Below are 27849 nucleotides of genomic sequence, written 5' to 3'. Positions count from 1 at the left end.
TCAAAATAGATTTATATGTTGATCCATGGGTATGTTTATTGGAATATATGAGTACAATTACAGCAAATTTATGTTTCGAGAAATTGCAAATTGCATTTATACGTCAAGGATTGGCAATGGCTAGGAAATGTTTAGCTGTAACTTGGAAAAATTATGTTGAATTGAGTATACAAAGATGGCACAATGAAATTCAATCAATTTGGAGAAGATAATGTATAACTTGCGGAATAATTATTTTTTTGTTAAAATGTGGGGTTTGTATTTGAAATGTATGGGTTTAGATGTTAAGTAAAAGTTTTATAAGTGATGAAAGATGTAAATGGATGGCACACTGTGCAACAACCTGTTATAACTTGATATTATTGTGTTTTTTTAAAATAAGCTCCAGGGGCGGGGAGGGTTGTTGGGGTGGGACAGGTGGGGGTGGGGGGGGTGGGAGGAAGGGAGGGAGGGTAGTAGGGGGGTAGCTTTACATTTTTTTATTTTGTAAAATTTCTAAATAAAATTTTCCAAAAAAAAATTTAATTTTTGGATGTTTTCGGATCTTTGGATATGGGGTACTTGACCTGTATGTAGATTTTAGGATGGATTAACATTTATTTTATATTTATTTTTTAGCAATTAATTAGCTGTTTCGTGCCATGGATTTATTCGAAAGAATACTTTGAATATAGTACAGATTTTTTAATCACATGACTTTGCATTGTTTACCTCAGTACTTTTTCATCAAACCTTTGCATTTAACACAGCTTTTCATTTTTTAATACTATACTGTGCATGTCACAATTTGACCTGATTTTTAAACTAATTTCTCACATTTTGATTTCTATATCTTATTCACCCATATTTTGTTCTGTGGCATACACAGTACCTTCTTCCAAGTACTGTTCAATACTTTTATCAGACTATATCAGATCTACCAACAATGGTTGGACTCTCAGTTGATATTCTTACAATTATATTGATGGTGTTCAGAAAGTATGACTGCCTTTATTTTATTTTAATATTTTGAAATAAATATTAATTCAATGCAGTATTTTCTGAGGCTATTTATAATCAATTAAATTAATTATTGTAATGTGGTGGCTGCTCCTGGCAGCGCTACTGAAATGAAGCACGTGCACACAGCACGAGGGTGAACCAATAACTGAACTTTATTTGAATCTCTTGCGCTGCTTTAAGAGGATGTCCCACTTCCTGTCTGGGGCACACTGGTCTAAGGGAGTGAGGAGTTTCTGCCTGCCCAGTGACGCACAACCAGGAAGTGGTGATATTTCCCGGGCAACGCGAGTTGCCAAACGTGGGTTTCTCCTAACAAGGTAAAGGGAGCCTATGCCATCTTGTCTCAATTAACAGGGGCGGCGATTCAGCCAGTCTTAACAGCCGCTACACAGCCCCCAGAATCGCTTCCACCCTTTGAGCAAGTTGCAGTACTGTCTTTGGGCAGGCAACCTCTGTGTCTGACCTGGAGATCAGGGGCAGTCTGGCCTGAGTCTTAATGTGCTGCCTTGAGGTGGTCAATGATAAACGTGTCCTGCCACCTGCCAATGTCGTGGGTGAAAATGACAACGCCGTGCTGCAACACCTGGAATGGGCCTTCATAAGGACATTCCAGTGGTGTTTCTTGTCCTCTGGGGAAAAAAAACTAAGTCAGTGTACTGCAGATTCGTAGGGATGTGGCAGGTTGGAGAGTCATGTCGGGAAGGTGGTGGAGGTTTAGGCTTACCCATTTGTTCCCTCAAGACTTGAAAGACGTCTAAGGCACTGGGTTGTCGGCGGGAGGGTTGAAATGAATGTCCTCTGGGTTGGTAAGCGGGGAGCCATACACTCTTTTGGCGGAAGACACTGGTTGGTCTTCTTTTGGTGCTGTCCCAATTTTTAACAGCACCCATGGGAGTTCGTCCATCCAAATCTGGCCTTGTAGTTGGTCTTTCAGACCTGTTTTCAGATGACAGTGAAAACGTCCGACAAGTCAATTTGGCTGAGGATGGTAGGCCGTGGTGAGGTGTAACTGGCTGCTGCAGAACTTTGCTAGGTTAGACCAGAGCGAGGATGTAAACTGGACCCTCGGTCTGAGGTGATGTGGGTTGGGTGTCCAAAGCGTGTGACCCAGATGGACAAGAAAGCTCTGGTGTAAGTTTCTGTGTCGCATGTTGGCAGGGATATCGCTTCAGGCCACCAGGTAAAACAATTGATTATTGTGAATAAATATCACATACCTTGGCTCACGGGGAGTGGGCCAACAATGTCCATCTGCTCATGGTCAAATTGGCGTCACATCGGGTTGAAACTATGGAGAGGTGCCTTGGTGTGTCTGCACTTTGGCACACTGGCAGTCCAAGCAAGTCTTGGTCCATAGAGTTACGTTGTGGTGCAGGCCATGCCACACGAACGTCAGCCAGCAGGCAGACCTTGGACCTTATAGAAGGATGTGACAGGCCGTGAATTTGGTCAAACACCTGCCGTCGTGAGGTCACAGGTAGGATGGGTCTTGGGAAGCCTGTGGACATGTTGCACAGTTAAGTCAGGCTCCCCGGTGAAGGACAGAAATCGCTAACCTTCAGGCTGGTGATGGCAATCCGGTAGGCTTGGAGGTCCACATTCTCCGCTTGGTCTTTGGCTAGTTGAGCAACATCAAGTCCTGAGATAGTGGAGGTGGCTGGTCTGGACAGAGCATTGGCCACCACATTGGATTTGTCTGCGATGTGGTGAATGTCCGTTGTATACGCCAAAATGTAGGAGAGGTGATGTTGCCGAATCAACCACAGGTCTGAGACCTTGCTGAGTGCATGAATAAGTGGCTGTGGTCTGTCCAGGCAATGAAAATCCTTCCTTCTAACATGTACCAGAAATGTCATATTGCCAGGTACAGGGCCAACAGCTCATAGTCAAACGTGCTGTATTTGAGTTCTGGTGAAGGACAGGAAGCGCCACTGTTCATTGACTCACTGCTCAAGCACAATGCCGACTGCTCTGTCCGATGTGTTTGTTGTAAGGGCCAGAGAAGAGGAAGAGTCAGGATGAGCCAAAGAAGTGGCATCCATTAGTTCAGCTTTAGTTGCCTGGAATTCTTCAATGGTTTTGTGTGTCCACTGGAGCGCCTTGTCACCGAGTTTGATGAGTTCGAATAGGGGTTGCATGAGGGTGGCTGCTCCTGGGAGGAAATGATGGAAGTGAGGAATTCCTGTAGGCCTTTGATGGTGCTTGGCCTGGGGAATTGCTGGATGGCTTCTACCTTATCCAGCAACGGTGTGGCCCTCTCACAGGTGATACTGTGTCCAAGGAAATCAATTGTTTCTAGGCCGAATTGGCATTTAGCTGGGTTCACCGTGAGTCCAAACTCCTGCAACCTGTCTAAAAGACGAGTCAGATGCATCCTGTGTGCTGGCATTGGGGCTGACGATGAGAATGTCATCCAGATAGATAAAGATGAAATTGAGTTCCCTGTCAACCACGTCCATGAGACGCTGAAATGTCTGCGCTACGTTCTTTAGTCTGAAAGGCATCCAGAGAAATTTGAAAAGGTTAAAAGGTGTAATAATAACTTTTTTGGGATGTCATTAGGATGCACCGGAATCTGATGATACCCCTTGACGAGGTCCACCTTGGGGGGGGGGAAAAAACTCAACAACCTTGGAGCTTTGTAGCAAAGTCCTGGACGTGTGGGATGAGGTATCTGTCTTGCTCTGACGTCATTGAGTTGTCTGTTCTCAACACATGGACACCAACCGCCATTCTTATGGGCCATGTGCAGCGGGGACACCCAGGGGCTGTTTGAATGGTAGACGATATCCAACTCCTCTATGGCAGCAAACTGGGTCTTGGTTTGGATGATTTTGTCCTGTGAGAGGCGCTGTGCCTCTGCATACACTGGGGGCCCAGTGGTCTTGATGTGGTGCTCCATGCCATGTGCTGGTTTAGCATCATGGAAATTGGGCGCCGTCAGTGACAGGTACTTGACCAGTAAAAGGGCATATTTGTTGCGGTTCAGAGCGTGGATGCCATAAGGTAAAAAGGAATGTTGCTGCAGCATGAGGGGGTATGACTGGAACATGGCAGTGTTGACCAAGTGGCATCTGTTCATGTCATTTTCATGTCCACCAGGAGCTTGTGTGCTTGGAGAAAATTGGCTCTGAGTAGGGCTTGCCCAACGGATGCAATAGTACACTTCCAGTGGAAAACAGTTCCCGCAACATGGATTGTGATCAGACGGGTACTGAAGCTTGGAATGGAGGAGCCGTTGGCTACCTGCAGGAGAAGGCTCTTGGGATTGTGCTTGAGCTCGAAATACATTGGTGAGATCAGGCTTGTCTCTATGTCCGTGTCGACTCTTTGTCCACTGGTCCCTTACGTAGAGTAGGCCTTTAAGTGTGCCAACTGCCGAGGCACTATTGGCGGCCAGTCTGTTTGATTCCTGTCACCATGCTCAACTTGGCACTGGGCTACGAGCATAGAGGGACGCACCGCCAGGCGTTATGGCCCCATCTGTGGTGGTAGAAACTGTAATCGCTTCGTTTGTCTAAGCGCTCGTTACGTTGCGGTTTGGCCGCAGCTACTGCTGGTGGATCTGGAGGGGTGGGGGGGGGGGGGGGTGGGTGAGCTGGAGGTGTCTTCAGTGTAGATCGGTTGAACATGTTTCAAGGTCTGCTGCTGGGTGCAGAAAAGTCTGTCTGCTTCCTTGGCTCCCAGGTATGGGGCACTGAAATTCATGTCTGATATTGCTGAGGAAACATGCACCGGTAGCTTGGAGAGGAACAGGGCCTCAAACAAGAAACAGTTTGTGTGCCAATCTGCTAAAGCCACCATATCGTGCACGAGCTCGGAGGGGTTTCTATCGCCCAGGCCTTGCATATTCAGGATGCAGACGATACGCTCGTGCCAGCTGAGTTCCGGGGAATTGAGGAGGAAATGCCAAAATTATTTGTACTTGCGATCCATAGGAGGCCTTTTCATGAAGGAGCTGACTTTGGCTGCGGTAGCGTCGTTCAGGGCATTGACAACATACCAGAACTTAGTGTCCTCTGAGACAATGCCACTGACCTGGAATTGCGACTTGGCCAGTTGTAACTGGTTGGCCCATAGGGGTGGCAAATTTATGTCCACAAATGTTGGTCGCAGCCATTGTGACTGCAGCGGTAGCAGCATCCTGCATTTTGTCATGTTCGAGGTGGGTTCCAAAGACATTGGAACCATCGGGGTCATTGTAGCGGCTGCTATGAAATGAAGCACATGCACACAGTACAAAGGTCAACCAGTAACTGAACTTTATTGGAATCTCTCGCGCTGCTTTAAGGGGACGACCCATTTCCTGTCTGGGCCACACTGGTCTAAGGGAGTGACGTCAGCGCGCTGCAGAGTCATTGCCTGCTCAGTGACGCACAACCAGGAAGAGGCGACATCTCCTGGGCAACGTGGGTCGCCAAAAGTGGGCTTCTCCTGAGAAGAGAAGGGGGCCCATGCCATCTTCTCTCAACCGACTGGGTGGTGATTAGGACTGTCTAACTGCATGGTCGCTGGCTCATAGACGACACTTCCCAAGTCCTAGTGTTTCCCAATTTCAAAACGTGTCATCTTCAAAGAAATGTAAGCAACAATATACTGAATTACTATCTCATTAATTCAATAAATCAAACTTCTTAGTTGCAGTTGTAAGTAGCTTTAATTCGTAGATAGAACAAATAAACATGTTGCATAACTTTGCATTGAGATTTTCATAACAGTGAGTAACAAAGCATACTGTATAATGATAACCATATTCAATTTTAAACAGATATAAAAGAAATAAACAAAATAATATGAATGAAGATACAAGATGAAACTCAAAGAAAAGTATCTTGAGCTTACACATCTCTCATGATTCCTCGAAGAATGAGATACAAACTCAGGGTCTAATTGGATATTATGACATATGACATCATAGTCACAATGGTAACACTACAAACAACAATTTTTTCTTAAAGGGATAGGCACAAAATATATAAAAGTATCAAAAACACAAGGTTTTAACCTTTACATAGCCCGCTATAGTAACTTAATTTTATCACAATCATCTGATATTTAAATTCACTTTGGAACCAAATTCTTTCAGATAGATTTATTAATTTTAACAACAGGAGCCCATGAAAGTCTTGGTTTAATATTTGCATGACAAATCAAATGTTTCCTGCAAATTGAGAATCATTTCTATCCTGATGTTAATTTTGGAAGCATGTTTATGGGAACAAATTGCTAGTTGACTTACACCCGAGTACAGAATTTTAATCGTGAAAAATGAAAGGTCATGCAGAATTTTCTTTTTGTTGACTTTTCCTTTATGACCAAAATTATTTTATTTGATCATTTATTTTAATGGTTCTTTTTACTGCAGAGCTATACATGAACTGAATACTGCCAAACATTGAATATTATATTGTTTTATTGTGTTGCTGTTTTATACTTTATTTGTTTGATGTGTGTGTGCACCATCAGGATGTCTTGTGCAATGACAATAAAGGTTATATTTTATGGATTCTTTATAGAAGAACGAGCAGTAATATCAAAGTAACTCAACTGCTATTATAGTTTTGTTTGACTCTTCTCAGGCTCATATAAAATGTCACTCATTTGCAATAAACTTCATCTTAATGAAAGTTAAAGGTAAAAGAATTTTTTTTATGCCCTCTTGTTTTAATTTCCCACTATGCAGCTATATTTTAATCTCTAAATGGAATGAATTTGCATCCTTTTTTTCTTCTGTTGGTTAGTTAAAAAATAAAAAAAATACCGTAGAAATGTAATTTCATAAAGAATTGTGAGTTGTTCATCATGAAATTTCTTCTAATAATTGTGATCATCTTCGCCTCCTAAAATACTGCACATGAGCTTGATTCCTTGCAATTTTGTTTAACAGGTTAGGTTATGAAATAAAGTATTCTGCCATCTTCTTGACTTGTGGCTTGTTTTTGATATATACTTTATTTAAAATTTAAAACCACAAAATAAACATTTACAATATTTCAAATTCAACCCCAATACATGTGGTGTGTTAGGAAAGGAAATAAAATAAAGTAAAATAGAATAAACCCTCTACTACCACCCCCCCACCTCCTCCCTCCAACCCCCTACAAATGCAAGAAAAAAAGAAAAGAAAAAGAACAGGGCAAGAGATCCTCATTGGGAATATTTCACTTTTCAATATCTTGTTTAGACCTATAAGAGAAAGCGAATGTTTGAGATTCATTTAAATATTAATATCCACATTTTGTTAATATGTACACCATATTTTACAAAATATATGGTATTTATCTCTTAAATTATAAGTAATTTTCTCAGGAGGAATACATCTCCGAACTTTCACTCGCAATTTCTCCATTCCCAAGTCTATATCCGATTTTGAAGTTATGGCAATACATTTCTAGCTATTGCCAATGCAAATTGAACAAATTTCACTCCATACAAATTCTGTTTTAATTTAGGTTTAATATCTCTAATATCTCCCAGTAAAAATAGCATCGTTTCCTGTGAGAATTTTACTCCCATTATTTGTTCTAATAAATTACCTATTTCAAACCAAAATGTTTAACTGTGGAACACTGCCAAGTTGAATGCAGAAATGTATCAACTTCTTGTCCACATCTAAAACATAAATCCGAATAAGTATGGTTCATTTTGTGTCACATTTGTCGTGTCAAATGTAACTGATGAATAAAATTATACTGAACTAGTCTATATCTCATATTTATTGTACTTTTTCATACTTTACATATCTCAGTTCATTTCTATTCATCTATCTGCTTATTTGACATTGAATGATGGTAATACTTTTGAAAATGAGGGGTAAATGGTAAGACACTCTCTTATTGGAGATGATTGTTGCCTGATTCACTCGTTGTGTGAACGCAACTTGGCACTTATCAGTCCAATGCGTACTTCCTTTCTGGGTCTTGCAGTGTGTTAACGTGGACTACCTCATCTTTTTTGAGGTTTTGAAAAGCTAATTATTTAATGGTAATTTTTCTACACTCATCTTTAGAGCTATGAATCTGAAAGGAAAAGTCGCTCTGATCTTGAGATTCGTTATCAGCGCCTTGTATTGGAACTAGCAGACACTAAGCAACTAATTCAGCAATCAGACTATAAGAGGGAAAATTATGATCGAGTAAAGCAGTAAGTATGTTTATATTTTATGGTAGTTTTATCTAGATTCTTTACATTGGTTCTACACACAATCTCAAATGTTGACTCAAAATATAAAATGAATTAAGAATAGATCCCTATTTGGCATTGAAAACCACTGTGGTTAGCTCTATGAAGCATAATCTCACAGTGTTGCAATAGCCTATGAGGGGAGAAATATATGATCAGTTTCCTGGTCAGTATGCATATGTGACACTTTGTCGAACTGGCCTGATGAAATTAGAGGGATGAACAAGATGTTCCAAATACCTAGTGCATATTTGAAGGAAGGAATGCAAACGAGCAATTCCTTTTTGGCATTGCATATGGTGAGTTGATGGATTTGTGATGTCTAAATTGCAATGTTTAAATAAAGTGTGGGCTGTACAGAATACTTCTGGTATATTACCAAAAAAAACCAGCACTAGTTGAATTGTTACTTGTGAACTACCACTCGCCTCTGTGTTTATGTTCACAGCACTTGATAAGTCACTAAACTGCTGAAGAAATTTTTCTTGAATCATGTCATCAACTCTAAATTTCATTACTTGTTCATGACAATAAATTCTGATTCTGAATGCAAAATGAATGTTTCTGATGGCTATTAATGGTTTCAGAAAGTGAGCAAGTTAATTGTTGGAATATGAACAATATGATGCAAGCTTTTGAAATTGTATGTGGACATTGTATTTCTCTGAATGAAGAATTCCATGAAGTTATGCTTTGAAGGGTTCGATTGTTCAAATAACATTGGCAAAACCAACAATACAGAGATGTACATAAAGATTGTAATAAATCTTAAGATTAAAGTTTTAAAATGCTGTTTTATTTGTTAGCTTCAAAGTTTTAGAGATGGAAATATATCTTTGAGCTGCTTTTAACTTGGCATGGTATTGAAATAATATGTTAAATTATGTGTGCTTTATTTCAGAGAGAGAGATTCACTTGACAAGGAGGCTTCAGAGCTCAGGAAGACACTGGAATTGCTTGAAATCACTCACAAAGTACAAACTAAGGAGAAAAATGATTTATCCAAAGAGGTGCTTATCTTATAAGGGTTATCATGCAGCGTTTAAACCTTATCCTTGGCACAGGATTCAGATGTTACAGCCTAAGTTGATTATTTATTGCTGTAGAACTGAGAGGCTTGGTTATCCATTTCAGGAGCTGGTTAAGAGTCCACCATTGATGGTCTGGAGCCACAAATGGGTCAGACCAGATTTATTTCCCTTTAGACTGTGGAGCCAATGTGTTTTTTTTAAGTTACATATTTATTTTCAAATAAAAAAATTTTTTTTGACTAATTCACCTCCCTCATACTCCTCATCAATAATTTAATCCTCTGGATATTAGTCTACTAATGAGCACGATGTTCACTTCCTCATATTTATACAGTATCAAGTCTTGAACCATAATCTCGATTAATATTTTGGTACTGCATTGAAGGAATACTATATGTAAGCATATCTTGATAAACTAGTTTTCCAAATATGAAGCATTCTGGATTACAGTCAAATATAACCGATATATCAAGATATCATGGGATATTGATCAACTGGTAAGCAATATCTGATGTAATTCAAAAGATGTGATTTGGTTTGTACAATCAATGGAAATTGTAATGTGAAAATGCTGCCCGAATATGGCACTGAAAGAAAAATAAATGCTAACAAATGATGATAGTGAACCAAAACCTGATTGTCTTTGGTACATTGAGGTGGCACATAACCACAATGCAGTCTACTTTGTTGGGCTTTGTGGTCTATAGTAATCAGAAATATTTTGTCTTTTTAAGAAAACACATTTCTAAATTCTATCGGTGATTAAGAATGGAGTACCTTCAGTGCATATTTTCATATTAATAACTAAATATCTGTTGTAGAATTTGAACTATTTATGGAACTGAAAACTTAAATCTGGTTAATGAGTCTCTTGCTTGTGTGACATCTTAAAATTTATTTGCCCGGTGGTAACTGTTCAAATCACCAAATAATATGGTTAAAATTCAATGAAGGCAGTTTTCTGTATTTCACTCAGGTGGCAGCGATGCAACAGTCTATTGGCTTGCTGCAAAAAGATAAAGAATACTTGAATCGTCAAAATATGGAGCTGAACATTCGTTGTGCTCATGAAGAAGACCGTATAGAACGGCTCCAAACTCACCTTGAGGAAGCAAAGCGAGCTAGAGAAGAAATGTATGAAAAATATGTGATTTCAAGGTAAATGATTTAGTCTTAAATATATAGATGCCCAGCATCTCCTTACCTCATGCTATCCAACCATGATGATCTGAAGAAATACAAGTGAAGTTGCTGTAAATGGTCTATCACTCATGATGTTCCTCATGATGGAAACCATTCTGTTGAATGTCCATGAGGTCATGAAGATATGATAAGTGGTTAAAGATTTTCTTTTAAATATTAAATATTTCTCAAGGAAATGTAAATGAAAATGCAGCTTTTCCAACATCCAATATCATGGTTGATTCTCTCCCTCCACTTTCTAAATCGCAATATCTCTTATTCCATATGCAACCAGAAATCAATTGATCACATCCTTGAATATACAGTGCCCACCATAATGTTTGGGACAAAACACAATTTTTTCCTTGCTCCACAGATTTAAAGTTGTTATCAAACAATTCACATGTGATTGAAGTGCACATTCTAGATTTTAATCAGTGTTATTTGTACATATTTTAAGGCACTTTCAGGTGGCCTAGATCCCCGATTGTAAAACCGCATATTATGCCGATATGCGGCTGTCGGGAGGCCACTTGAAAGTGCAGGAGGCAACTGCGAGGCGAACTTTGTAACTCTCCTCTGAGAGGGATAATCGTCAGAGCACTGAGGTGCTCCCCTGCACATGAATGCAGCTGCCTGAAAGTGGCTGCTAAGGACATGACAGTCAGCTGGCAACTGCCTGACAGCTCCCCTCCCAGCTGCCCCTGCGGGACGTCAGGGCAGGGCCAGCCAGCGTGGGCTGTCAGTGTGAGGACGTCCCCACACTGATACTGCTGTCCCCGCTTTCTCCCAACAGCCCGATATGAGTCCACATACTGTGGGGTGGCTGGCGCGGGTTGTCAGTGTGGGAACGTCCCTGCACTGATAGCCCGCGCCGGCTGTCTCAGCTCTGACAGCCAGCCATCCCAAACCTGACAGCCAGAAGGGACAGTAGCCAGAGTGCGCACAGAGGCGCATCCGGTGCAGCTGTCCCTTAAGGTGGCCAGTGGTGTGCTGTTAGCAATTCAGAGGGCTGCTTCCGCTTCTGCAGGGGCACTCTTGGCGGAAAATGCACCTGAAGAAGCCTTTAGTTTGACCATGTGGAAATTACAGCACTTTTTATACATAGTTCCCCATTTAATTGCCCCATATGTTTGGGATATTTGGCTTCACAAGTGTTTGTGATTAATCTGGTATGTTTAATTGCTTTATTTATGCAGGTTAAGAGAGCTAGGCTTTCTTTCAAGCATTTGATCTCCTTTGGAGTCTGTAGTTGCTATCTTTCAATGTGGTGACCAGAGTTGTGCTAATGAAAGTCAAAGAAGCCATTTTGAGGCTAAAAAAATGAGAATAAAGCAGTAAGAGACATTGCAGAAACCTTGGAATTACCAAAATAAACCCCATCGTAAGTCGGGGTCTACCTGTACTGTCTACTCGTGGTGAGGTAATGAACATTTGGGACATTGAAGTGGATTGCTTTGTTCTGGTGGGTGACGAGCTGTATTTGACCAGCAATTGATGGTATTGCATCATACTCCTGACTGTTCATAGATTGAGGAAAGCCTTGAGAAGAGATGAGCCATTGATGCAATATAAGTAACCACTGACCTAATCGTGACACTACCTTATATATCTGTTCTGTTGAGTTTTTGGTCATTTGTGACTCTCCCTCCTCAGATGCTAATGGTGTAGAACTCAGCAATGATAATATCATTGAAAGTGTTGAGGTAGTTATTTTGGCTTTCTCATGCTGGGAATAGTTATTGTTTGTGATGTTAGTTCTACTTGCTACTTGCCAGTCTAAACCTGAATGTTTAGGATTTACTACATATAGACATGGTCCGATCCATTTGGTGAGCAGTTGAAAGTGGAATTAAATATAGTGTGAAATGAGTGAACCTTTCCAATTCTTACCTTATGATGCAAGGAAGGTTATGTAAGTATCTGAATATGGTTGCAGCTAGCACATACTGCCCTGGCAATTTTCTGGGGCTGGCAGGTTGATCTTGATAATCATTATCATTTTTTTGGAAGCAAGCTTAAATAATGAGTCCATCAAAACAGTTGTGCTTGTTGGTTTTGGGTAGAAAGCTGTCTTGTGACACTGGAAAGAAGGAAGGGAAGATCACACGACTTTGGTGGCTTTACAGAAGACAATGGCTTCTTTGTCAGTGGTGCAGTAATGATCCAGAAAGAGGTATCAGGAATTCAGCCTCTATGATGCAGAAGTCAGGTTTACAAACAACATTGTCACCAGATTAAACAGCAGTATTGAGATTGGCCTGAATGAGAGGACTGCTGTAAATTTTAGGTGTTGTGAGGAGAGGTCAGCAATGCCAGTGGATAAAATTGAGAGTCATTGTCATAGCAGCATATGGAAATAATAGATCAAAAAAAGGGTTAGAAGCCGGAAGGATCAGGAATACTGAAAATCATGCAAGTGAATCTTAATGGTATTTAACAACTAAAATTCCATTTTATAAATTAAATTGAAATAGTCGTTTAAATTTTGAATGCATTTTTAAAAATTCATATTTATATTGATTTTAATAAAGAACTTGAACAAACAAAAAAGATACAATCAATAAGATAGCATGGACAGTTACACAGACTAAATAAGACATTCCGCATAACACTAACATTCACAAATTGTAAATCATATTATAGATAGTATATACTTAGAAAAATCTCTAATAATGCAAAAATAGAAAGGAAAGAAGAAAATAAAGGAGAAAAATTCAAACCCCTTACCTAACCACATTGCCAGGTGCTATATGTGATTAGTATTAAAAGAAAAATAAAGGTTAAAAAAAATATAAAATATGTGGAAAAGATAAAAGAATCAATTTAATTACATTAGAGTGAAATTATAAAGTAAGATAGTGAGTCATAAATGACCCCCCCCCATAACTTCTGGAATCTTGTATCTGAATTATTAATTGAATAACAAATCTTTTCCATGTTCAAACAGGACATGATGTCACACAACCACTGATCATGAGTAGATGGGGCAGCATCCTTCCATTTAATTAAAATTGCATGCCTCGCCAAAAGAGGCAGAAGAAATAGTGGGGCTCTGAACCAGAGATAAAGAAGAATCATTCCAGTGGGTTCACAATCCAAATGGAGAGGGGAGTTGTGGTTGCCTGGCAAGAGACAAGGGGCATCTCAGAGAGTGGGGGGACATTTGGGGTTAAGGGAATTTTAGATGTGGGAATAGTGGAAATATTTTATGTTTTAGAAGTATTGTCTTACAGTGTGTTCAAAAAAAGAAAACAAAAATGGATATGGGGGAAAAGTGGTGGTGAGGAAGCGGAAATGAGAGGTAAACAAAGTATGAAATGGTCATGTTGAACTATATGACTATAAATATTAACAGAATACATAACCAAATCAAAAGGAAGCGGCTGTTAAATTTACTGGAGAAAGAAAAAATTGATATAGCATGCGTGCAGGAAACACATCTAACTGAAGTGGAACACAAGAAATTAAGGAGAGACTGGGTAGGGCACGTAACGGCAGCAACATATAATTCAAAAGCCAGAGGAGTAGCTATATTAATCAATAAAAATATACCAATCAAAATAGAGGAGGAAATAATAGATCCAGCAGGGAGGTATGTAATGATTAAAGTGTCAGATATATTCAGAATTTTGGAATTTGCTCAATTTATATGTACCTAATGAAGAGGATCAAATATTTATTCAAGATATCTTTTTGAAGATTGTAGATACGCAGGGGAATATACTGGTAGGAGGGGACTTTAACCTTAATTTGGACTCTAAGATGGATTAAACTGGAAAAAAAGACTAGCAGAAAGAACAAAGTAACCAAATTTATGGTTAAATCGATGCAGGAAATGCAACTTTTGGATATATGGAGGAGACAACACCTAAAGGAGAAGGAATACTCATATTATTCGGGTAGACATAAAACATACTTAAGGATAGACCTGTTCCTGTTGTCAGCCCACATCCAAGGGAGAGTTAGAAAAACAAATATAAAGCAAGATTGTTATCGGATCACTCACCCCTGTTATTAGCAATAGAACTGGAGGACATCCCACCGAGAACGTAGAGATGGAGATTAAACTCCATGCTACTTAAAAGACAAGAATTCATTGAGTGACAAATTAAAATGTGCTTTGAAATAAATACGAAATCAGTGAAAGATAAATTTATACTATGGGATGCAATGAAAGCATTTATCAGAGGGCAGATAATAAGTTATGTATCTAAGATGAAGAAGGACTACAATCGGGAAATAGAACAGCTGGAAAGGGAAATAGCAAGTACAGAAAAATAATTAGCAACAAGGGAAGATACAACAAAAAGAAGAGAATTGGCGGATAAAGAAATAAAATACGAAACACTACAAATGTACAAGGTGGAGAAGAACTAATGAAGACAAGACAGAAGTATTATGAGCTGGGAGAAAAAATGCACAAAATACTAGCTTGGCAGCTTAAAAAACAGATCAAACTAAAAGAACTGTATTGGCATCAAGGAAAAAGGACAAACAAATTACATATAACCCAACGTAGATCAATGAAAACTTCAAGGATTTCTACAAGCAATTATATCGAACTGAGAACGAAGGCAAAGAAGACAAAATAGATGAGTTTCTAGCTAAAATTTAACTACCGAAATTGCAAGAAGAGGAGCAAAACAAATTAATAAAATCATTTGAAATAGAGGAAATACAGGATATATTAAAAAAAACTACCGAACAATAAAATGCCGGGAGAGGACGGACTCACAATAGAATTCTATAAACCATTTAAAGACTTGTTAATTCCTCCTCTCCTGGAAGTAATGAGCCAGATAGAAGAAACACAAAACATGCCAGATTCATGAAAACAGCAATAATTACAGTAATACCAAAGACGGGGAAAGATCCACTAACACCAGCATCGTATAGACCAATATATCTACTCAATTCAGATTATAAGATAATTGCTAAACTATTAGCAAACAGATTGGCCGACTGTGTACCAAAAATAGTAAAACTAGACCAAACTGGATTTATTAAGAAAAGACGAACAACTGACAATATCTGTAAGTTCATTAACTTAATCCAAGCAGCACAACGAAACAAGACGCCAACAGTGGCAGTTTCCTGAGACGCAAAGAAAGCCTTTGACAGAGTAGAATGGAATTATTTATTCAAAGTACTACAGAGGTTCAACCTACCAGAGAAATATATTAATTGGATTAAAGCATTATATAAGGGACCATTGGCGAAGTGACAGTAAATGGATATATATCAAACCAATTTAAATTAAGCAGATCAACAAGGCAGGAATGTCCACTATCTCCCTCACAGTTCACGTTAGCTATAGAACCCTTGGCAGAACTGATAAGGACAGAAAATAAAATAAGAGGGATAAAAATAAAAGAGAAGGAATATAAAATCAATCTATTTGCAGATGACATCATAGTATACTTAACAGAACCAGAATTATCAATAAAAGAATTACATAAGAAATTGAAGGAATATGGAGAAGTACTGGGGTACATGATCAACGCAAATAAAAGTGAAGCAATGCCAATGAATAATGTGGATTTCACAAAGTTTAAGAAAGAATCACCATTTAAATAGCAAACACAAGCAATCCGATACATAGGTATTCAACTTAAAAAAAATCTAGGCCATCTATGCAAATTAAATGATCAGCCATTAATGAAGAAATTACAAGATGACTTAGAACATTGGAAAGATTTACCACCAACACTGATAGGAAGGGTAAATTGTATTAAAATGAATATCCTCCCAAGGATACAATACCTATTTCAATTGTTACCAATTCACCTAACAGAGAAATTCTTCAAGGAGCTAAAGAAAATAATAAGGAAATTCTTATGGAAAGGGGGGGAAACCGAGGATAGTGCTAGATAAATTAACAGAATGGTACAAACAAGGGGGCTTACAGCAACCAAACTTTAAGAATTATTACAGAGCAGCACAATTAAGATATCTATCAGATTTTTATCAAACAAGGGAGAAACCAGATTAGAGCTAGATAAAATAGGGGAGAAGGTACATGAACATATACTATATAAGTGGGATGAAAAGCTGGTGTAACATGGGAATTCACCAGTACTGCACTATCAGCTCAACATTTGGAAGAAGATTCACGTAGAAAGGAAAAAAACAAATTATCAATCACCAAAATTAATATTGCAGCAAAATCAACTAATCCCCTTCACAATAGATAACCTTTCCTTTAGAGAATGGTAGAGGAAAAGGATCAAAAGTATAGAAAGTTGTTTTTCTAGAAATAAATTATTATCCTTTGAACAAATGAAGTGCAAATATGGTATAAGTCACGGTACAATGTTTGCATACCACCAACTGAAAACTTACTTGAAGGACAAATTAGGGAGCAGGCTGAGGTTACCAGAAGGAAGCAATTTTGAATATGTGATTACAGACACAATTATAATTAAAAGATTTATAACAAACATGTACATCAAACTGCAAGAGAAAGAGAACGAGGAAACAAGCTGTAAACCCAAACAAAAATGGGAACGATATCTAAACATAAAGATAAAGAATGAGACATGGGAAAAGCTATGCTCCGGAGCTATGAGAAATACAATAAACACGAGGTTACGCATGATACAATATAATTGGTTACACAGGTTATACACCATGCCCCAAAAGTTAAATAAATGGGACCCAACAGTATCAGATAGATGTTTTCACTGTAAGAAGGAAATGCAATTTGAGCATGTGAGAAAGTGGAAATGTTTTGGGAAGATATAAATCAGGTATTAAATAAAAAATCCAGAGATCTTTCTTCTAAGTAATATAAGAAGTAAAGAACTTGTCCTCGATTTGGATGAAGCACTATGAAGATTTATTATGATGGCCTTAGCTGTAGCAAAAAAATGTATAATGTCAACCTGAGAAATCAGAAGATAGCCTGAGAATACAGCAATGGTACATAGAAATGAATAAATGTATTCCATTGGAAAAAATATAGATAACATTTTCCTTTTTCAAATATATCCTTATTTCAAAGTATCATCTTCCAAAGCATGACCTACGATATTCTGAATTTCGATTTCTTTAAATGAACAAATCAAGCTCTGTGACTATTACTTTATATAGTTTTAATTCGTTGAGAAAACAGATAAACCTTTTGCTTAGCTTCATATTAAGATTGTCATAATGGTGAATAATAAAGCATTATACTGTAAAGTAAAGATATAAAAGATATGTAGAGATACTAGCTTAAAGAAATACAAAAACTTTAAAGAGATACAATAAGGTATTTAAAGAGATGCAAAAATTCAAAGAAAAATTTCTCATTCTCACACTTTCTTCACATCTAGCCGAATAAGCCAGCTATTACTCTGGGTGGATATTATGACATATTGCATCATACTCTCTATGGTAACACAAGCAATAGTTCTCTTAAAGAGGCAGCCACAAAATTAACTATGAATCAAAAAACAGGTTTTAACCTTTACGTTAGTTAATGACGCTTCTCTGCTCTTACATCTGTCACACCAGGGAGTCGTATTGGAATAAAAGCGAGTAATTTTAGCCTTAGTCAAATGTGTTCTATGTACCATTTTAAATTGTAATAGACAATGTAAAGAGCATAATGAAAATCTATTTACGAACTTAATGTGTTCTGATCCACATCTGATATGGTCAAATTTAAATCCTGTTCCCAAACAGCTTTGATTTTAACTAATGGAGTCTGATTTTAAACCTAACAATTTCTTGTAAATAATAGATGTTAAACCTTTGTGAGAAGACATTAAGTTTTGAAAAAAACTCATCTACAAAATTTGATTCAGACTTGCTTGGAAAATTAGAAAAGTGATGCAAGAAAATGGTGCATTTTTAAAATAGATTTTAAAATGAATTTCACACAAGTGAGATACAACTAGTTGTTCTAAAAATCTTAATTGATCATACAACTGATCTATGACATATTTCATCTTTCTCTTGATGTGACTGTAAATATTAAAATGTTTGTCATTCTTTTTAAAGGGACCATTACAAACATGAATATGAGGACAAACTTCGACATGAACTAGAACAGATTCGAATGAAAACAGACCAGGAAATTGAACATCTTCGAAGTGGCTCCAAAGAAATGTATGAGAGGGAAAACAGGTAACTATATATCCTTAGTCTGTGAAAGGATGAATTGTCAACTACTCATCCTGGCCCTTTCCAAATAAGATCAACTACTCTCATTCCCCCAAACTTGCCTCTCTGAAATCAGAAGACCAATTTCGCTTTTATTTTGTTGGTGGTTCAGAACACCAAAGACCAATCAGGAAGCATTTGATAGATGAAAAAGTGATGCTGTTTGTTGATTGATGTTGCTTTATGTCACCAGGAGCCTTCACTGTCTTGATTGGCATATGTAGAAAGTGAGAATATTTTTCTTATGCTCTGACCTGTATTCCAACGAGCACAAAAATTGCCTCCATTGATCTAATTCATGATATTAAACGATCTCAATTTTCTTTGAGGACTTTTCTGCTCTAAAGAAATTTCCAATGCTTGTAATTTAAAGATATCATCCTTGTTTTTAAATTTGTCTATGGCCTTGGTATTTGTCTCAACTTTTCACTGTTTATGCTCCATCTCTCTGGAATTTTTAAAAAATCTGTTGCCATGAGTCTCATTGTTGCAAATATTTTGCCTACTTGTTTTTAGTACATGCAAATATTTTGCCTACTTGTTTTTAGTACATGCAACTAGTTCTCATTTCAGAATATAGCATGATGTGTCTACTTCAAGTTTGTGCTTGAGGAGCCAAGTTTGAAACCTAGTCCTGCTGAATTCCATCTATATTAAATTGCACTTCAGCTTGATGTCCATCTTTATTGTATATATCAATAGTACAGGCAATGTGCTAAAAGATTTCTTGATATCCAGCAGAAAATGAATGCATTAGACAAGTCCTCTGTCCACTATTACATCTGGGTAGCTGAACTAGATGTATTAAAAAAAAATACCTGATGATCAAATGTTCTTCCATCATATGCCATGAACATTTAAAAAAAAACCTTGATCAATTTCTGAAAACAAGTATTTGTTTCTTTTGCATCAAAAAATATTTATCCTGTTGGTGGTATGCAAACATTGTACCATGAGTTATACCATATTTGTACTTCATTTGTTCAAAAGATAATAAATTATTTCCCAAAAAATAATTTTCTATTCTTTTGATCCCTTTTCTCTCCCATTCTCTATATATCCAAAGGTATTAGTTTGCGTCAATATTGATTTTGGTAGTTGGTAATTTGTTTTTGTTTCTTTCTACGTGAATCTTCTTCCAAATGTTGAGCAAATGGTGCAGTACTGGTGAATTCCTATGTTGCACCAGCTTTTCATTCCATAATTGGGAAGCAGACTGAGGTTACCAGAAGGAAGCAGTTTTGAATATGTGATGACAAACACAATTATAATAAAAAGATTTATAACAAACATGTACATCAAACTGCAAGAGAAAGAGAACGAGGAAACAAGCTGTAAACCCAAACAAAAGTGCGAACAAGATCTAAACATAAAGATAAAGAATGAAACATGGGAAAAGCTGTGCTCTGGAACTATGAGAAATACAATAAACATGAGGTTACACATGATGCAATAATAATTGGTTACACAGGCTAAACACCACGGCCCAAAAGTTAAATAAATGGGACCCAACAGTATCAGATAGATGTTTTCGCTGTAAGAAGGAAATGGGAACAACAGTACATTCAGTTTGGGCATGTGAGAAAGTGGAAATGTTTTGGGAAGATCAAAATCAGGTATTAAATAAAATCACAAAAAATAACGTACCAAAAAATCCAGAGATCTTTCTTCTAAGTAATATAAGAAGTAAAGAACTTGGCCTCGATTTGGATGAAGCACAAAAAAGATTTATTATGATAGCCTTAGCTGTAGCAAAAAAATGTATAATGTCAACCTGAGAAATCAGAAGATAGCCTGAGAATACAGCAATGGTACATAGAAATGAATAAATGTATTCTATTGGAAAAAATAACATATAATTTAAGAAATAACATCACAGTATTCGAACAAATTTGGGAACCGTACATGGTTCAACAGAGAAGTCCTACCATGGACCTCCACCCCCTAAAATGACAGAATGAGAAGAAGACGAAATGAACTGACCCAGTGTGTAAAAGTAGAAGACACAATTTTCTTGTTTATTTTCATTGTGTGATGACATTGTTTATGGGTTTATTGTATATGTTGAATGTTTAGTGGATAGGGAGGGGGGTGGGAAGGAGGGAGGGAAAAGGGGAGAAAATGACACTGTGTATATTCAAGAGGGAAATGTTTGTGTGTATTTTGGTCAATATGGTTCATAGTGTGAAAAATTTAAAAAAAATATTTATCCTGGATGTTGTGATAATAATTGAGACAAACATTGCTTACTGTTATAACAGAGTAAACTGGAAACTAACTTTCAAGTCTTTGGATATATAGTTAAATATGTGGCTGTTTATTTTTTTTCTACACTTTAATTGGCTAAACTGTACTAGAATCTTGGTGAGAGATTCAACAGTTTGGAGGGCATGTTTCAGTAATTGCTCAACAGCTGCTATATCAACATACCAGCAGAAGTGAGGTCCACACCATTTAGGTTTAACTGAATGTTTAATAGTGTGATGTCTTAATTAAGCCACTCTTGACATGTGCATTTAAGTTTATAAATATAAATTCTGCTTCCATCAAATTCAAACTTGTTTATACAAATTAGAACTATTTCTGGAGCCTTTTTTTCTTTTAACATTATCCATCTCATATTTATTTTTATTGCTTCAGTTTGTTATCTATGTGCTCATTTTTGCATTCTTTTATCCATATATGTTTATACTATCTTCCAAATGAACTCATTTGTTTCCTTGGAATTGCTTTAGAATTAATTATATAAAAACATATGCTGAATCTTTTTAACTGTCTCTAGATCACGTTTATGGCAGTGATGAGTATAATATCTAGCTTTCGTTGACAGCAATATTTTTCTGTGTCAGTATCATTCCTTGGATTAAAATTCTACATAATGTATCTGATGTAGCGAAGTTGCTACAGCTTCAGCTAGGTTATACCTCTCAGTTATAGCTCTAAGGCTGTAGCTCGAATCTGCAGGAGAAGAAAGACACACACACCAGTGGAGTGTATTTGACACTGAGTTTATTCAGTGGCAGCTCTGCCGTTTATAGTCAGCTCAGACACTTCACCAGCAGGGCGTGGCTTGAGCGGGCCGGCTGCTGATTGGTCACCTCAGAGACCCAGGCCCAGATTGGGCCCCTTGCAATCCACCAGCAGTGATTGGCCAGTTTCACCACTCTGCCGGCAGCCTTGGAAATGGGCATTTCAACCCACACGATGTTTTGCCAGTCGCTGCATTTGACGGCCACTTCCTGTGTCGGTCCGTGGTGTGGGCCACTACATGACCCCCCCCCCCCCCCACCCACATCTGGCGATCGGGGCACTGTTTTTAGGAGGCTGACCCCTGCACTCTGGGGTAAGGTGAGTGATGGGCTGGTCAAAGTCACAGTAGGCCAGTTTCACCAGTCAAGTGTGAAAGTCTCTGCCGCCAATGTCCAAAACACAGGTGGAGCCATTATGTCTGAGGACATGGTATGCCCCTCGTAAGGCTACTGTAGAGGTGGTTGGTGAGCCCCATGCTGAACAAACATGTATTTACAGTCAGTAAAGTTCTTTGGGATGTAAGTGCAGGGTTGGCTGTGTAGTCTAGTTTTAGCGGGGGCCAGGTGCCTAGTCGCTTGCGTAGTCAGGACACTGCGGTTGCCAGGGGCTCCCCTAAGTCCTTAGAGGCCGTCACAAATTTGCTTGGTATAATTAGGGGTACGTCATAGTCTAACCCAGCAGAAGATGCCTTGAGGTCCTCCTTCGGTGCAGATGCCTAACAGGACCCAAGGCAGTTCATCGGCCCAGTTAGGTGTGGTAAGATTTTCCATTAAGGCTGCCTTAAGGTGTCTGTGGAACCTCTCCACCCACTTGTGAGTGATACGCCGTGGTATGGTGGAGTTGGGTCTCCAGGGTATGGGCTAAGGCGGACTGCAGACTGGAAGTAAATTGGATCCCCCCCCCCACCTGTCCGATGTAAAGTGTTTGGGGACCCAGAAACGCACTACCCAAGTGTGGGTAAAGCCCATGCACATGCTTCTATGGAAGCCTCTGATAGTGGTACTGTCTCTGGCTATCTGGTCATCCAGTCGACCATTGTGAGAAGGTAACGTATTCCTCTGGATACGTAGGGGCCCACAATGTCAATGTGCATGTGGCTTAAGTAGCGAAATGCTGGCTTGACTGTCTGTGGTGGAACTTTGATATGAGTAGATTTTGGATGATTGGCACTGAGTACAAATCCTGGCCCACGGGGTAACCTCTTTGTGGAGGCTATGCCAGTCATACCTGTTTGCCACCATTTTGACTTTAGTTCTGGGTGGAGTGAGCCAAGTTGTGGACTGAGTTGAAAACCTGCCTCTTCCATGCAGCTGGAATGGCAGGGTGAGGTTTACCAGTCGAGGTGTCGCAGAGCAGCGTGCGATTGTCGGGGGCGATCTGGATATCCTCCAGTTGTAAACCGATGAGCGCTATCCGGTAAGCCGGAATGTCAAGGTCTGCTTGCTGTGCATCAGCCAAGGGCCACTTTGTCGATGCCAGGGGTAGGGTCGTGCACCACCAATATAGCGAGACAGGATAGGGCGTCGGCCACCACATTGGATTTGCCGGCTTTGTGTACAATGTCTGATGTAAGTTTGGAAATGTAGGACATGTGCCGCTGTTGCCTGGCTGGCCACGGATATGACATCTTACTGAAAGTGAAGGTAAGGGGTTTGTGGTCCGTATAAATTTTGAACTTCCTCCCCTCCAGTAACAGAAGTGCTGAATTGCCAGGTATAAGGCTAACTGTTCTCTGGATCACATTACTGTGATCCACCAGCACTGTTCTTGAGCTCTGGTGGCCTGAGGTGTTTACTGTAAAAGGCCAGCAGTTGCCATTGTCCATTCATCATTCACCAGTTGCTCAAGTACAGTGGAGCATCTGTCATGAGGGTGATTGGGGCATCTGTCTGCGGGTGCACGAGGAGGGTGGCATTAGTTAAGGTGTTTTTAGTGGTCTGGAAGGCCTCCGTTGCCTCCATGGTCCATTATATGTCTTTAATGGGTCTTGCTATGAGGGGAAAGAGTGGGCTCATGATGTGAGCCGTTGCAGACTCTTGTAGTCCCTTCACTGTTGATGGCATGGAAATAGAGTGAATAGCATCCACCTTAGTGGGTAACAGTCTGGCTCCATTTTGGTAGATGACCCAGGAAGTTAATAGTCTCTTGGCCAAACTGGCACTTGGCTGGGTTGATGGTTAGGCCGAAATCGCTCAGCCTGGAGAATAAATGTTTTAAATGGACGGCATACTTGGTGCAGGTGTGGCTGGCGATTAAAATGTCTTCGAGGTAGGTGAAGGCAAAATGCAGATCCCGGCTCACAACATCCGTAAGCCTCTGGAAAGTTTGAGCCGCGTTTTTATTAACCCAAAGGGCATGCAGAGAAATTCAAACAATCCAAAGGGGGTTCTGATGGCGGTTTTTAGGATGTCTTCGGGGTGTACCAGGTGTAATGGTTAAAACCATGTTTTTGATTTGTAGTTAATTTTATGACAATCCCTTTAAGTAAAATTGTTGTTGGTAGTGTTATTATAGTTACTATAAAGTCATATTTTGTAATATCTGGTCGTATGGGGAGCTTGCTTTCATTCTTGGAAGAACCATGGAGGAGCCGCAAGCATCAAAATGCTTTGACTTCATCATATTTATTTTAATCATCTATTAATCATCTTATCGTCTTATATTGTTATGTCTTTGAATATTGCCAAATGCTTTGTTAATCTATTGTTATGAAAATCTTGATGCAAAGTTATGCAAGATGTTTTATCAACCAATTAAAGCATACACAGCTACAAATACAGAGTTTGGTTTATTGCAAATAAGATAGTAATTTGGAATATCGTTGCATACATTTCTGTGAAGATGATATGTTTTGAAATTGGGAAATACAAGAGATTGGAAAGTGTCGTCTACACCGGGATGAGATCCACCTTCGAGAATATCTGTGCCCCTTGCAGGTTAGCAGTGAAGTCTTGGATATGGGGCGCAGGATGTCTGTCCAGTATGGTGGCATCGTTGAGGCAGTGGTAATCTCCTCACGTCGTCCAACCCCCCCCAACCACTGCCTTGGAGAACATGGAGAGGAGAGGCCCAAGGACTATCGGAGCGCAGCACAATGCTGAGTTTGTCCACCTTTTTGAATTCGTCCTTGGCTAGGATGAATATCTCATGGGGAAGTAGCCTTGCCCTGGCATAGAGGGCAGGGCCCTCTGTAACGATTTGGTGCCTCACCCCATGTTTGGGTTTTGCCGAATGGAAGTAAGGCATGGTGATGGAGGGGAATTCTGCTATGACCCATGTGAATTCGTTGTCAACAGTACTAATTGAGTGCAGATGGGTGCTGGTGCCCTTGAGTGAGAGTGACTGAAATGTCCAGGCATGCACAGGCTGGCGCCATTTGATATCCACCAGGAGTGAGTTGGCCCGCAGGAAATCTGCATCCAGTAATGGTTGTTGCATGACTGCCACCATCAATTTCATAATGAATTGTCTGTCCCCAAAGTGTAGGGGAATGGTGCAGGAGCCAAATGTTTGAATGATGGAGCCGTTTGCCGCTCGGAACTCCCGGCCCACTTTGTCGCTGTGGGCCTCCAGGCTGGTCGGGGAAATGATGTGTATTGTGCCCCAGTGTCAACTAAGAAATGTCGGCCCGACAGGGAGTCTTGAATATGTAGTAGGCTATACAGTTGGCCAGTCATTGCAGCCATTGACAACAGCTGACCGAGGTGTTTCCCTGGAATGCACAGGGGAGCAGCATCGATGGGCCTCTGAACCCTATCGTCGGTGATAGAAACAGTACTGCTCACCTGTGGGGCACGGCATTCGGGTGGTTGGTTGGGTGGACAGTCGGTTGCTGGTCTTCCTGGCTGGGCGCTGATGACACAAAGCTGTCACCTGCTCGAGTGAAGCACAGGCACCCCACTTTGCCATCCATAGCAGGTCTGCTCGGGCAGCCACATTCCTGGGGTCATCTAAATCGTCTCCTGCAATGAGCAGTCGGATGTCCTCGGGCAGCCTCTCCAGGAAGATCTGCTGGAACAGCGGGCTGGAGGTGTGGCCATCGTTGAACTGAGCACATTTCTCATGAGGGTGGAAGGGGCCCTGTCCCCCAAACCGTCGATATGCTACAGTCAGCTAGCACATTTGCGCTTTGAGAGGCCGAAAATGCGGGTTAACAGCTCTTTGATGGCCACCTACCTTCCTTGTTCTGGTGGCTGCAGGAGGAAGTCGATGATGCGGTCTGTGAAGTCCTAATCAAGGGTGCTGACCATGTGGTAGTAGTGCATATTGTCAGCAGAGATCCATTGAATAGTGAACTGCGCCTCAACTTGCTGGAACCACACCCGTAGTTGCGACATCCAAAAGTCCGGGGTTTCAACGCTATAGCGTTGATCACAGGTTGCTCTTCCATCATTGGGTCCAGAGCGCCGTTTGGACCAGTCAGGGTCACCACTGTAGTGAGGTCGCTGTGGCAACAGCTGGGTTTTAGCTCTCGGTTATAGTCCTCGGGTTGTAATTTGAATCTGCAGAAGAAAGACACTAAGTTTATTCAGTGGCAGCTCTGCCTTTTAGAGTTATCTCAGCCATGTCACCACTGAGGTGTGGCTTGAGTGAGCCGGCTGCCGATTGGTTACTTTGGATGCCCAATTGGGTCCCCTGTGATCCACCAGTGGTGTTTGTCCAGTTTCACCGCTCTGCTGGTGGCCTATCAAAACGAGCATTTCAGTCTGCACAATGTTTTGTCGGTCACCGCATTTGGCGGCCTTTTCCTGTGTCGGCCTGAGGCGCTGGTTGCTCTATTGCAGTATTTACATAATACAGCAGTTTATTTGTTTTGCAACAGCTGCTCTGCATGTTATTTGATTTTCATTGCACCTGGATCATTTTTTCTACTTTCGTGCCAATACATTACCACACAATTCTTTTTTTTAATTTTTCTTATATTTCACACTATGAACCAAAATACACACAAACATTTCCCTCTTGAATATACACAGTGTCATTTTCTCCCTTTTCCCCCCCCTTCCCTCCCTCCTTCCCACGCCCCCCTCCCTACCCACTAAAAGTTCAACATATAAAATAAACCCATTAAACAATGTCATCACACAATGAAAATAAACAAGAAAATTGTGTCATCTACTTTTACACACTGGGTCAGTTCATTTCATTGTCTTCTCACTGTCATTTTAGGGGTGGAGGCCCATGGTAGGCCCTCTCTGTTGTGTTCCATGTACGGTTCCCAAATTTGTTCGAATACTGTGACATTATTTCTTAAATTATGTTATTTTTTCCAATGGAATACATTTATTCATTTCTATGTTCCATTGCTGTATTCTCAGGCTCTCTTCTGATTTCCAGCTTGACATTATACATTTTTTTTGCTACAGCTAAGGCTATCATAATAATTTTTTTTTGCTTCTTCCAAATTGAGGCCTAGTTCTTTACTTATATTACTTAGAAGAAAGATCTCTGGATTTTTTGGTATGTTGCTTTTTGTGATTTTATTTAATACCTGATTTAGATCTTCCCAAAACTTTTCCACTTTCTCACATGCCCAAATTGCATGTACCTAGCTATTAGACTAGATAATAATCTCGGCCATCTATACAAATTAAATTATCAACCATTAATGAAGAAATTACAAGATGACTTAGAACATTGGAAAGATTTACCACTAACACTGATAGGAAGAGTAAATTGCATTAAAATGAATATCTTCCCAAGGATACAATACCTATTTCAATCGTTACCAATTCCCTTAACAGAGAAATTCTTCAATGAGCTAAAGAAAATAAGGAAATTCTTATGGAAAGGGGGGGGGAACCGAGGATAGCGCTAGATAAATTAACAGAATGGTACAAACAAGGGGGCTTACAGCAACCAAACTTTAAGAATTATTATAGAGCAGCACAATCAAGATATCTATCAGATTTTTATCAAACAAGGGAAAAACCTGAATGGACCAGATTAGAGCTAGATAAAATAGGGGAGAAGGTACCAAAACATATACTTTATAAGTTGGATGAAAAACTGGTGCAGCATAGAAGTTCACCAGTACTGCATCATCTGCTCAACATTTGGAAGAAGATTCACGTAGAAAGGAAAAAAACAAATTACCAACTACCAAAATTATTATTGACGCATAATCAACCAATCCCTTTCACAATAGATAACCTTTCCTTAAGAGAATGGATCAAAAGAATAGAAAATTGTTTTTTGGGAAATAATTTATTATCCTTTGAACAAATGAAGTGCAAATATGGTATAACTCACGATACAATGTTTGCATACC

The 27849-nt window shown here is 39.5% G+C and overlaps 1 protein-coding gene across 6 annotated transcripts in view; it reads left to right on the top strand.

The window, feature by feature from the left end:
- pibf1 (progesterone immunomodulatory binding factor 1) overlaps positions 1-27849 on the top strand; it is a 159550-nt gene that overhangs the window by 25467 nt on the left and 106234 nt on the right. For all 6 annotated transcript variants that reach the window (XM_069890573.1, XM_069890572.1, XM_069890571.1 and 3 more), the window contains 4 exons: positions 8012-8145; positions 9086-9194; positions 10192-10373; positions 18387-18512. In XM_069890573.1, coding sequence (XP_069746674.1) covers positions 8012-8145; positions 9086-9194; positions 10192-10373; positions 18387-18512 — 551 coding nt within the window. The remainder of the gene's footprint in view (positions 1-8011; positions 8146-9085; positions 9195-10191; positions 10374-18386; positions 18513-27849) is intronic.

This window comes from Narcine bancroftii, chromosome 7 (genome assembly GCF_036971445.1).
Source record: "Narcine bancroftii isolate sNarBan1 chromosome 7, sNarBan1.hap1, whole genome shotgun sequence".
NCBI lineage: Eukaryota > Metazoa > Chordata > Chondrichthyes > Torpediniformes > Narcinidae > Narcine > Narcine bancroftii.
This window is presented reverse-complemented; position numbering and strand designations above follow the sequence as displayed.